This window comes from Pelodiscus sinensis, chromosome 12 (genome assembly GCF_052426305.1).
Source record: "Pelodiscus sinensis isolate ZL-2025 chromosome 12, ASM5242630v1, whole genome shotgun sequence".
NCBI lineage: Eukaryota > Metazoa > Chordata > Testudines > Trionychidae > Pelodiscus > Pelodiscus sinensis.
This window is the reverse complement of record NC_143063.1, coordinates 49,415,801-49,428,925: the sequence shown is the minus strand read 5'-3', so window position 1 is coordinate 49,428,925 and position 13,125 is coordinate 49,415,801. Positions and strand designations below refer to the sequence as shown.

The following is a 13,125-nucleotide window of genomic DNA, read 5'->3' as shown; positions in this document are numbered from 1 at the left end:
AGGGGTTGTGGAATCTCCATCTCTGGAGATATTTAAGAGCAGGTTTGATAGACATCTATCAGGGATGATCTAGACGGTGTTGGGTCCTGCCATCAGGGCAGGCGACTGGACTTGATGACCTCTCGAGGTCCCTTCCAGTTCTAGTGTTCTATGATGCTATTATATTTTTGATTACAAGTGTATGCACTGTAAAAAAGCAAAAGAAATAGTATTTTTCATTTCATCTGATATAAGTACTGTAGTTCAGTCTCTTTAGCATGAAAGCTGAATTTACAAATGTAGAATTATTCACCAAAAACTGCATTCAAAAATAAAACAGTGTTCCAGAGGACATGCATCCATGCCAATGACAGATTGTGCTCAATAACAATCCAAATCAGTGTGGACTGATACATGTTCATTATCTGAGTCAGATGCCGCCAGCAGATTGGTTTTTCATTTTTGGTGATTTGGGTTCTGTAATTTCAATGTCAGTGTTGCTCTCTTATGCACCACTGCTTGTCCCTCTCTGATTTTGCAAGGCAGTTCAGATTCTTAAACCTTGGATTGAGTGCTGCAGCTATCTTTAGAAATCTCACATTAGTACCTTCTTTATGTGTTGTGAAATCTGCGGTGAAAGAGTTCTTACACATGCTGGGTGAAATATATGGCAGAATGTGGGTAACTTTTTTAACAAGCATCATCAGCATGGAGGCATGTTCTTTGGAATAGTGGCCAAAACATGAAGGGGCATACAAATGTTTAGCATTTCTGGCATGTAAATACCTTGCAATACCTGCTACAGAAGTGCCATTCAAGTGCCTGTTCTCACTTTCTGCTAACATTGTAAATAAGAACCAGCAACGTTTTCTCCTGTAAATGTAAACAGACTTGTTTGTTTTAGTGATTGGCTGAACAAGAAGTAGAACTGAGTGGCCTTGTAGGCGCTGAAGTTTTACATTTGTTTTGGTTTTGGGTGCAGTTATGTAACCCACAAAAATCTACATTTGTAAGTTGCACTTATCAGAACAAAGGATGCATTACAATATTTGTATAAGGTGAATAAAAATACTGTATCATGTTTACAGTATAAATATTCATAATAAAAATGTTTTTCAGTTGCAACAGAATATAATACAGATGAAAATATAGAAAAAACATCCAAATATTTAATACATTTCAATTTGCATTCTGTTAACGCAATTAAAACTGCAATTCATTTGAGTTAATTGCATGAGTTAACTGCAATTAATGGACAGCCCTAATATTTTTACTGATAATCTTGTGGATTGAGGTGTGTGTTCTATAACTCCTGGGTATTTGAGCTTTCATTCATACACTGCAGTTACCTCTAAAGGATTATCCTGATAGTAGTCCCAAGAATTCAGTCTCCTGGATCTTGCTATTTACAACCATCACCATTCTTAATTTCGCCACCTGCATTTTGGTCATCATTAACATGCTTTACTTCCCACTGGGGTTGAGAAGGCCATGCCACCATTTCCAAGGCTATTGTTTGTGTGTACGTCTAAACTACATGGCTCCGTTGACGGAGCCATGTAGATTTGTTTTTTTTGGCAAAGGCAAATGAAGCCGCGATTTAAATGATCGCGGCTTCATTTAAATTTACATGGCTGCCGCGCTGAGCCTACAAACAGCTGATCAGCTCAGCGCGCTAGTCTGGACGCTCCCCTGCCGACATCAAAGCCCTTTGTCGGCAGCCCCGGTAAACCTCATCCCACGAGGAATAACAGGGCTGCTGACAAAGGGCTTTGATGTCGGCGCAGGAGCGTCCAGACTAGCGCGCTGAGCCGGCAAACAGCTGATCGGCTGTTTGTCAGCTCAGTGCGGCAGCCATGTAAATTTAAATGAAGCTGCGATCATTTAAATCGCGGCTTCATTTGCCTTTGCCTATCTGTCTAATCTACATGGCTCCATCGATGGAGCCATGTAGTCTAGACACAGCCTGTGTGTCTTGAAAATGTTCTGAATATTTTATTGAAACACCAGATCCATTTCTGGACACCTGGAAAATCCCCGATGAGTAATCTGTACATTTCCTGCTAGCAGATGTTTAAGGAACTGAGTCGTGGAAAGTTTTTCTAAATTCTGCTAAAAATCAGCCAGGCTTAATATGACCCGAGAGCTGTTCTCTGTCTCCTTCTTGACTGCATGCTTTTTACATTTTACTTCAGGATTCTGTTGAGTCTTCCTCCATCAGTTGTTGTCATGACCTGTCGAAGAGGAAAGAAAACTACCTTGGATTGTGAAGATTTCTTTCACTTTGTAAACACAGAGCTGGTGTGTACAGTTTTACAAATAGTAGCAAGTCTGGTAATTGTCTGGCTAGGGGTCTTTAAACTTAAGAGTGGGGAATGGAGAAGAGACCAAACCCCATCATACTTGAAAGCAGGAACTCTGTCATTGTGTTGGAATCTCAGACAACCTGTGCTGCTACTGTAGTATTCCTCCATGTGCTTTCTCTGCAGTGGAATAAGTTTGTCTGGATTCACAATGAGTAAATTATGCTGATGAGAGAGGGCTCTTTAGATAGTAAAAACAGGTGATCCAGAGGCAGATATGGGGTAAAAGGGCTCCTTTATTCCACCTTGGACCTCCATACCCTGGGTCCAAGTGAGCAATTTATTAACCACAGGTACCTTTTTATCTTAGGGTACATCTACACCACAAGACAAGGTCAAATTAAGATGCGCAACTTCAGCTATATTAGTTGCGTAGCTGAAGCCGAAGTACCTTAACTCAAATGTTGGCACTGTCCACGTTGCAGGAAAGTGAAGGGAGACTGTTCTCCCTTCAACTTCCTTTACTCCTCATAGAAGCAGGACTATTGGCATCGACCCGAGTGCCCATCTCCGTTTGAATGAGCTGTCTTCACTAGCCCCCCTAATCCCAACCCTGGAAGATTGACAGTGGCAGATGAACACCCTTATAATGCACAATTATAACCATGTGATGAATATAATTCTACCCACCCGTTTACTGTTTAAAGCTTTTTAGCTGGAGCAAGCAGTTTTACATTACAAACTTCCTGAAATCAGCAACTTACAAGGAGAAAAGGACGTGTGACCCTGGATGTATATTTTAGAGCAGTGGTCCCCAACGCGGTGCCCGTGGGTGCCATGGCACCCGCCAGGGCATTTGTGTGTGCCCGCCGAGTGACCAGGGCCAGGCCAAGACGTTCTTGTGCTCTGGGCGCATGCCCGCGGGCGCCCGGCAGCCCCAAAAGGTTGGGGACCACTGTTTTAGAGTAAATGGGACTGGACAAGGGGGTAAGGAGATACTGTTTGTTTCACACACAGAGCATTCATTAAAAGCTGCATCCTTTTAAGCGTCTCTATCCCAAGCAAACCGGAAAGGAGGAAAATTTGTTTAAACCAACACAGACAGTGCCTGCCCATGCTGTACCCCCATTGCCCTGGTCACGATTACCCATATCCCTTATTTAACTCTTACACACCCCAACAGTCATCTGCCGCTTTGCTGGATGTGGTGACTATACCACAAGTGAGTGCATGTCTGAGTGAAATCGCTGCTCAGCAGTTTAGATTTTTGACCTGCAGGGGGATTATCTAACCAATTTGTGACCAGTAAGATTAACTAGTTTCAGTTCTGTGACTGTGTTTAAGACCGCTTGTGCAGAGTAGCGCGTACACAGAGAGGGAGTCCTCTGGGCTACACCCATTTCATTTGTTGTTATTCCATCCCTCAAGTATAGGTCCCTTGTTATGGCTCTTGGAGCCTGTTCTCTACATTTTTGTTGCCAGTAGAAGTCATTGACGAGCACGTGAAGTAGAGAACCCTGCAGCATTCCCTGGAAGCGAGAGACTGAGCTTGCATCCCAGTCTCTGAGTTTCCTGACACATCAGGGCACTGTGCCAAGTCCCTGCCGTATATATTGAAAGTGAGACCCTGTCATAAGCTGACTTTCCAGCTTGAAAACATTGAGCTGTTTGGAAACATCTTAGTAGTTGACATAAAACGGCTTCATAATGGTTGTGCCATCAGCTCCTGGGTGTCTCTCCCTTTTGCATTCTCCTGGTTTTAATCCGCTCTATTTCTCTGCTAGGCTAATGACCCCTTGCAAGTCACCCGTCTCTATCCACTGTAGGTGCAGCGAGAGAAACCCAGTCATCCAAGGAAAGGCACTCTGTCTAAGATCACTTCTGTCATCTAGTGTACAATGAGCAGAATGATCTGTGTTGCTGCCTGGTAGTGGGAACTGCAGAGCACTAGCTAGGGACTGATGTTGCTTCACAGGAGAAATTGGGTCCTGGCGAGAGTTCTAATGGGAATGAGTAACTGCTTTCAGACAGGGTTCTTCTGCATTGTCAGGCCTTGCCCTGTTGGGAGCTGTTGCCAAAGGGTTACGAACTGTTAAAACCCTGTGGTCCTTGATTGAATAAACTCTTGTCTGTCTGCTTCTGTTCCAGAGGAACATCTGTTCCAGAGGCTGCACCCTCTCCTATGACATCACTGCTCACTTCTTCAGGGTAACTTCTAGCTTAATCTTTCCCCTCGTGCAAAGACAGAAGTCGTCCGCGAAGAAAAACAAGTTAGGACCCTCCTCTGACACTGTTACTAGACCTGGAATGTGCAATCCTCAGCTGTTTTGAGAATGTAGAATGGGAACTTTATGTAAAAGTAAAGTCCCTGGACAAAGATTCTGAACTGTAGATGTGGGAGAGAAGTGATGGATGTAAACATTGTATAGGAGCTGGTGAAATGTGTGAGGGATTGGTCTACAGGTGTTGAAGTTTTACTGAAATAGTGTAACTTTTAGCACATTTTTCACAGTAAGAGAAAGCTACGTTCAGTGTAGGATTTGTGGGGGTGACTTTTTTTTTTCCTTCCTGAATAATGCTGGTTCTTACAGCTGGTTTTTAGCAACAGATGGCTTTGAAAGGTACATTATTAGGCAGTCATATTGCACTTCTGCTCCCCAGGGTCTGCTGAATGCCAGTTTGGAGCATGAGGAATCCGCACAAGTGGTTAATGATGTTTTGAAAACATGCCAAACCAAGTGTCCCGTTATCATTTCTTCTGCAGCGGTAAATGTTCTTCTAGATCTTCTTGGAGTCTATTACGGCCCATCAATACAGGCAACCTAGACAGTTGCCTAGGGCGCCAAGATAAACAGCCATTGAGGGTTTTGGAGGCAGGGGCGCCAATCGTGCGCCGATCGTGCATTTCGCCTAGGGTGCCAGTTGCCGGCAGCTCGTATAGGGCCGCTCCTGATTACGTACTGGCTCCAAAATACAAAGCAAACTGTAAATTAGCTTTGAATGTGACAGGAGGGACTATGGGAGGCAGAGGGGAATATTTTGTGTGTGATATTTTGGGACATTTACAGTAAAACGAGGTGCATTGCCTTGACACGTATAGGTACATATCTTAGTACACAATGAACAGTATTGAGCAACGTACTGCATATTGACCGTATATTGTTTTATCATTTCCTTTTTCCCTCCCCAAAATTATTTTGACACAACCCTAACATGGCGTGTGTAGGTTGTGTCAGTTCAGGGCAATTGCATGTGTATCCTCCTCCCGCCCTGCGGGTCCAGCAAAAGCATCTACTCTGAAGCTATAGCTTTTTTTGGTTTTGGTCTCACCCCAACATCCATACACAAATGAGTTTCTCTGTGGCTCCAAAACTGGCAGCGTGGCAGTAATCTCTCTGCATTGAGACTTCTAGGGCTAGTAAGGGTAGATCCTGGAGCTTTCTGCTTCTGTTTCTTCGCTCCAGCCCAGTGACAGTCCACGCAGCAAAGAGATTTTTCTTGTGTCCCGGCTTTTCTCCTCCTTCCAGCATTCATGCTGATGAGATGGGCTTCCTTTCATGTAGCACATTTGTGGCCGCGAGGGCCGCGAACCAAGTCTGTGTTGTGACGTTCCACGACGGCCCTTTTAGCTTTGATTTTCCTCCTTGAGGGGTGGTGGACATTCCGCCTGACCTATATACAGTTTCAGAGCAAGTATCTTCAGTTACAAAGCATAGCTTGCATATAAGAACATGAGAACGCCAGCCGGTGAGTTCCCCACCTTCTCAGGGCGTTGGGGCTCAGAATTTGGGCTTCAGTCCACGGGGTGGTTGGGGAGGCAGACTTGGGTCACAATGCTTCAGGTTCTGGTTTCCCATTGTCCCTACCGCCCCCTTAGCCACCATGCAGGGCTAAATTTGTCTTCCGATTTCCCGGTGCTGAGTAAGTCTGCTGTGAAAAGTGCTGAGTGTGTTGGTTAACGTCACTCGTCGCAGCAGACCGACTAGCCAGTAATACATAAATGACAGGGATTTGGACATGGATGTGTGCATCTGTTTTTCTTAGTGCTGATTTAGTATTTTAGGGAAAACCATGAGAGCGGCTCCCAGCCAGAGCTGGTGACTGCGCTGAGGCCACCAGATAATTTGTCCTGAGAAGCCGTGTTCTACCTGCTGTGCCCGTCCCATCTCTCTCACACAACTCCCCTGTTCGCGCTTTGGACCCCTGTGCGCCGATTCTAACTTGGTTGGTTTCCACTGTTCTTCTAGCGGTGGTGGCAGAGGTTGGAGCCGGTGCTGTGCTCCCAGTGGAAAAGGCTGTTTGAGGCTCCGTTGGCACAAGGACTGCAGAGGATGAGGAAATGGCATCATTCTGCTGCGAGGTGAGTCTGAGGCGCCTGCCGATCCGCCTGTGGGCAGCGGCGAGACTGCCGTCGATGCAGCTTGTCATGCTGCGGGAAAATTAAGTGTGCACGACTACACTGAAACCGACGGCTGGACTGTCTGCTGGCAGTACGGCATGCTCATGGGGACGGGCTTGCAGGACAGCGTCCTACATCGATTCATTTCTGGATTGCAAGGCCCGAAGGAACCATTATCCTCTCTTAGTCGGACCAGCTAGAGAATGTCACCATTTCTTTTTGGGACAGAGCCGAGCCATACGGAAAATATAGGTTCTTCATGGAATAGTGTAGAGGAGAAGAGTTATTGTTAGACAACAGAGATAGGAAGATAGCCTTGTGCGGGGTGTTGAGTCGGACTTACTGATGTTATAGTCCCCCTTTCGCTCTTGATTTGGTGGGTCCTCTCCGTTTTCATGAACCCACATACTGGTGCTATGCTGCAGAATCTGCAGTCCCCCAAACACCTTCTTCCTATTCCGGTTCTGCAGCTTTCCTGACTTAGTGGTAGCTGGGCAGAGCTGGGGGCTCATATGTTTCACTTCACATTGATGGCTCTTGTAGGCAATAACTAGATGCTCCCATTCTGATGATCATACTACGGGTTGAACCTCCTAAATCCGGGACGCTGTGGTCCGGCAACATCTGTGGTCCAGCAGGCGAGCACTAGGGATGTAAGGGAGTAGTCGACTACCCAAGAAGCCTATGCTTATCGGGTAGTTGAGTCAACTGCCTGCTCCCCCCGCTCCTTGCTGCCTGTGTCAGCAGGAGCTGGTGCTGGGGGCAGACAGCTTAACAGCTGGTTCCCCCCAGCACTGTCTCCGTGGTGCTGGAGGTGGGGAGTAGGGGAGGCAGAGCCGCAGCGGTCCCGGAGCTGGCGTGAGCTGGGATTGGCTCACACCAGCCCCGGGAGCTAACCCTGCTGCGGCTCTGCCTTTTAAATGTAGTAAGAGCCCACTGCGGGTAGTGGGGATAGCTTCTGGGGGTGGCGTGAGCTGGGACTGAGCAGTCTCAGCTCGGGCTGGTTTTGGGACCACTGCGGCTCTGCATTCTCAACAAAACCCCCACCGGGGCTCTTACTACATTTAAACTGCAGAGCCACAGTGGGTTAGCGCTCAGGGGCAGCGCGAGCTGGGATAGCTTAGTCCCGGCTGGCGTGGCCTTCCGGGACTAGCCCTGCTGTGACTCTGCAGTTTAAAGGCAGTAGGAACTGTGCGCACAGGGGCTGGACTAAGCAGGTCCAACCTGTAATGCTAAATGCTGGTTTGGAGTTAGAAAGTTTGTGACTGAGCCACCCCTGGAGCGGACCTTTGGGCAGATGGTTGGGTTATGGCCACAATCCCTTGGAGAGATGTAGGACTGCCTATATGCAGGAACCAAGTTGGGGGAAAGATCTGTCAGGCAGAAACACCTGGTCTCTTGATCCCTTACTCCACTGTGGCCTTGAGTCAAGGCCTGATTTCTCTCCTTGCGCTCTCACCCATGGGAGTGTCTGCTGAATTCTTACACTGTTTTCATCTCCCAGCTTCCTTGCTTCAGAGGCAGAGTTTTCCCTCTCTGATACACCCTGGATTTCTGCAGCTTTTCTACACTTCGCTGCTCAGCAGCAAGCAGCGCCTGGACGAAGGAGAGCTGCACTGAAGAGCCTGGGAGGTTTCTCAGAGCAGGCAAGACTAGGCATTTTTAACCCTTTGCAGGTTTCTCTCTGCCTCTGTTCTTAAACCATTCGTAAATCGGAACTTGATCTGACTCGTATTTTTGTAACACTAAAGGAAACGACTGTACAGCACTGCCCCTGGTCGTGAAATCTGGTTGTGGGGAGGAATATGGCTCTTCAGTCTCTCCCTTCTCCCCGGTAAAGCTGCATCCAGTGTGTCTAATTAGGCTATGTCTAGACTGCAAGCCTCTTTCGAAAAAGAGCGTCTAGATTACAAGCAGTACTTATGAAAAAGCAAGCCGCTTTTTCGAAAGAGAGCACCCAGGCAGTCTGGATGCTCTTTCGAAAAAGCCCAGTTTGCATTACATAGCGCCTTTTTTCGAAAGAGCACTTTCAAAAAGAAGTGGTGTTCCTCGTAAAACGAGGTTTTCCGTTGTCGAAAAAACTGCCACGTTCTTTTGATTTACTTTCGAGAGAACATGGCTGCAGTCTAGACGCAGGAGAAGTTTTTTTTTTCGAAAAAAGGCCACTTTTTAAAAAAAAACGTGTAGTCTAGACACACCCTAACTCAGCTTGTTGGGCTTTTCTGACAAGTGAAAAGAAGAGAGAAAACCCTTCCCCTTACACTGCAAGGCCAGAAGCCAGGCGGGAGAGCTGGGACCACTGTGGCCGACATCTCCTGTCTGGCCTCCGCAGCGCTGGTGAACTCGGCAGCTAGCAAGGTGGTGGCTCAGAGGTGTGCACAGGATGTGAAGAAGGGCGCTCTGAAACTGACAAGAGATCCTGAGAGCCCCCTGGAGATAAAGCAGACCCAGGCATTTCTTCACCGGGGTCTGCCATCCCCCCCAGTAACACGGGGGCAGGGGAAAGGGAAATAGCTGCTCTGTCAGAGTTTGGTGTTTTTTAGGGGAAAGGAGGTCTGGTGCCCCTTCCCAGAGCATTCCCCCAATGCAGGGACGTTCGTGTGTGACCAGCTGCATTTCAAAACAAAGATCGCTGGGCAGGTGGCAACTTGTCACTGGGAAATGAGCAGTCCTGCCTCTTCCAGCCCTTGGGACAATTATTGCTGCTGCTTCTGCCATTGGTAGCTCTTAGAGACTCCAGGAGGGGAAGAGGGCTCTGTTCTACTGGGCACTGACCAGACTTTCCTCTTGGTTTCTCTGGAAAGCTCTCTGGGGCTGCTGGATTTCTGTGGCGTTAAAAGGGGCATCCCTTTCCCCCCTCCCCCCCGCGATATCCCAGTCTGTAGTGGTCATGTGGTGACTGGCTACACTGAAGCCTTTTTGGCTGCTTCAGCTGTCATGTGCCTTAGAGAGGAGGAGACATGGGTTCCAAACCAGGGTTGGCCTTCCCCTGATGACAAAACTACCACACCGTTTTCCGTGAGTGGCAGGCCCCCAGAACTGGCACAAGAGGCATGTTGTAGGGTAGGACTGAGCGTGCTGCCGGAGGGGCCCAGCGTGTGCTTGGCAATGCTGCCCCTTGCGGGGCGGAGACCACGTCCGTCTGTGGACTTGGAAGGATGCACGTCCTTTTGGATGACTGACTTCCAATGAGCCTCGCTCCTGCGGGCCAGAACTTTGCGATTAATATGGAGTTTTGTCTTCAGAAATGGATGCTGCTAGCCCAGGGTCACCTTCTGTCTCGGCTCCCAGAGTGCCGGGGGCCCACGTGAGCCCCGGGGAGAATACCCCACTGTGCATAACAGCCCGAAGAGCCTAGGGACACGTTTGGGGGCTTTGTGGGTAGAATGTCCCATTTGTCATTTGAGGATATAAGTAATATACAGCTTCTTTCACTTGTAGCTCCTCGTCTGTCTGCTGTTCTTTTCACTCATGGATTTCATCTCGACCAGATTCGCACCAAAGGTAAATCCAGTCCCTGTCTCGTTATTAGACTGTGTGGGCTTAAAAAGGCTGGTTTGCCGCCTAAAACTCCATTAGACCAGCACTGCGCAGTTCACTGGAGCCTCCTGCTCGAGTAGGGAGTAAGGGATGTCTTGCAGATCGCAATGGGGGTCCAGGCTGTCTTCCCCTGTTCCTAAGCCAAACCCAGCAGCCCTTCTCTGCCATAGTAGTATTTCTTGTTTTCTTGGCTGACTCTCTGTTTTCAGACCTTCCCATTCAGTAGACTTCCAGCCTTGCTCCCCTAATGCTTGAATACAAATAATGCTGCCTAGTCTTTGTATGGCGTTTGGCATATATTGTCAGCCACTTTCCATAGGGCAGAGAGGCAGAGCTCTTGGCAGGAGAGAGCGCCCCAAAGGGGGAGCAGGATCTCTGTCCTACTGGCCCATAGCAGCTGGATTACTCTGTGCCACCAGGCCTGGAGGGGTTTTCAGGGAAGGTGTTTGACAGAGGTTGGTCTGTGAGCTGTTTCAAGCAAAGAGGGGATGTGCAAGGAGGCTTGGAGACAAAGCAGTCAGGAGAGAGGCATGAACTGTGAGGCAGAGTGGGGGGAGAGCTGTCTGAATGCTAACTAATGCCCGTAACACCCTGTGAAATAACTGGGGGCCAGTGTTCCCTCTAATCTTTTCCATCAGTGTGCGGAATAATTTATGCACTGAGGCATGGTTGAATGTGCACCTCCAACAGAAACACACAATGTAGCTGTGGGTGCTCTGCTGATTGCTGGGGGGCATTTGAATTTCTCCGGCGTGGCCGCCCAAGCGCCCACCTTCCAGAGAACACAGGTGGGGAGAAGCTGCTGAGCGGTGCAGTGACGTTTCCCAGGCTAGATGCTGAACTCTTTGGAAATGCTTTGGTCATGGGCTGGCCCTGCTGTTGCTTTTCTACAGCTCTGGAGAAAGCTCCGGGTACAGCTTGCTTTCTGCCTTGGGCCGGGGGGAGCTGGAGCCTCCTGCGTTCTCCTCGAGGCCTTTGACTGCAGTGAGGCGGAGGAAGGCTCTATCTGTGCGTTTAGCGCCGTACTAAGGCTGGCATCGGGGCTGCACTTCATAAACAGTCACAATTGCCGGGGCAGCTCCCTGTCTGAAACGTAGCCACAGCTCTGAGAGGAGGCCGCATGTTCTTTTCCGAAATGTACAGGAAGGGAGAGAAGAGCAGAACTCTTTGGAATGGTGCCTGGAGCTTCTCGGATGCCTGGAAGAGCAAGGCAGGTCCTGGCTCGCACTCTTTCATTCGGCAGAGAAAGGTGAGTAGGCTTTCCCTGCCCTACACGTGGGAATGCCAAGCTTGGGGCCGGGGGCTTCAGGGATTCCCTCTTGGGTCCAGGGAACGTAGTTGTCTGACGGAGCCTCTGCACCCAACAAGTGGCACATCAAACAGCCTTCTTTGGGGCATCAGCTCTTCTGCCCTGAGGTGACACCCGGTAGCACTTTGACTTAAGGATGTTACAATGCAATATGCCAGTCGATGGAATTTCCGGCAACTAGTCGATAGGCACTTCCGCATTCCTCCCGCTGGGGCTCTTGTACATTTCAGAGGAGGAATGCAGAACTCTGCGTACAGCTGGGGCCAGCAGGAAGTCCTGCTGACTCCGGGCTGCATGCGAGTGCCAGCTCTGAAATGCACAAGAGTCCCCAGTGGGGGCTCTTGTGCATTTCAAATCCATGGAGCCCGGGTCAGTTAGTCCCCCCACTGACCCTGGGCTCCATGCTATGCTGACCGCAGGTTCCACGGCAGGAAGCTGTCCCTTCGAAATGTGTGGAGCCGGCATTTTAAAGGGGCAGCGGCCGTGGATCAGCTGTGTGGGGCTGCCCCTTTAAAACACCACCTCTGTGTGAAACTTGGACACACCCCTCCACAGGTGTGACCGGAGTCTGACCCAGATGGCAGCTTAGGCACAGTCTCCAGCTGCTGCCTGGCTGAACTCTGCCCAGCGTCTGCACTGCTTCAGAAGCACCCGACGAGACCCCCTGATTAGACATTTACCTTTCTCCTGTCTTTGGCTATTGCAGACCGTGGACTGTATCAAATTCTGCACAGCACAGCCTCAGACCAGTACATCCGCCTGTTACCTGTGGCATTCTACAGGTAACAACCAACCACTAAGGGAACCCTTGGCTTCTCACATGCCCATCTCCAAGCAATTCTCTTCATGTTTGGAGAATGGAGCTTGGCCAGCAGTGTGTGTGGGAAGAGAATCTCTAGGAAGTGTGATTGCCAGTTGGGTGGCTGGATGACTCTCTGGCAAACCAGACTGTATCGGCCACTTCAGGCTTACCCAGCAGCCTAGGAGTGAAGCAAACTGGTAACTTTCCCAGCTAAAAACATCTGCAGCCCTCTGAAAGCCAACGTTCCTGCTGCTTGATGGTCCAGGAAAGCTTCCCTGCTCCGAGACCCCCTACAAACCATGACTTCCAGCTGGTGGGATTCCAGCTAGACGGGTCCATTCCCACGCTCCTGTGTTCCAAGCCCCAGGGGGGCGGGAGAGCAGTGTCTAGGGCTGAATACAGCGAGTCTGGTCGTGAAATCCCACAGGCGAGTGTTCCTGTGAAGGGTGTGTGCACTTTTGCCCCTAGTGTGTTTAAAGATGGATCGTGCGATCTGGGTGCACTATGCTCACGCTATACCTTGTGTGATTCTTTTTAGCCTCATCCCCTGCTTTCACCAAAACCTCCTGCAGAGAGAGCAAAACTTCCTGTGTGTTGCTGTTGACATGTACACCCGGCTACTTCGCCTGTACATGGACGGGGAGAATCCTCAGCCATCCGATCAGACGGGGCAAAGCCTACAGCATGTGAAGCTGGTGAGTGGTATTCAATCTCATACCTACCCTGGACTGTTAACACCGCCTAGCCACAACCCCCGTTATTTACTTGCACTGACACAGTACGCTCCTCAGCC

General features: G+C 49.1%; 1 protein-coding gene across 7 annotated transcripts in view; it reads left to right on the top strand.

Moving 5' to 3' along the window:
• Positions 1–13,125, top strand: part of FANCA (FA complementation group A) — a 64,656-nt gene that overhangs the window by 50,561 nt on the left and 970 nt on the right. For 6 of the 7 annotated variants that reach the window (XM_075939817.2, XM_089781563.1, XM_089781565.1 and 3 more), the window contains exons 33-41: positions 2,175–2,280; positions 4,431–4,490; positions 4,944–5,048; positions 6,530–6,642; positions 8,186–8,327; positions 10,123–10,185; positions 11,365–11,470; positions 12,237–12,312; positions 12,871–13,027. In XM_075939817.2, the coding sequence (XP_075795932.2) occupies positions 2,175–2,280; positions 4,431–4,490; positions 4,944–5,048; positions 6,530–6,642; positions 8,186–8,327; positions 10,123–10,185; positions 11,365–11,470; positions 12,237–12,312; positions 12,871–13,027 (928 nt within the window). The remainder of the gene's footprint in view (positions 1–2,174; positions 2,281–4,430; positions 4,491–4,943; positions 5,049–6,529; positions 6,643–8,185; positions 8,328–10,122; positions 10,186–11,364; positions 11,471–12,236; positions 12,313–12,870; positions 13,028–13,125) is intronic. The other variant, XM_089781566.1, reaches the window with a different exon arrangement.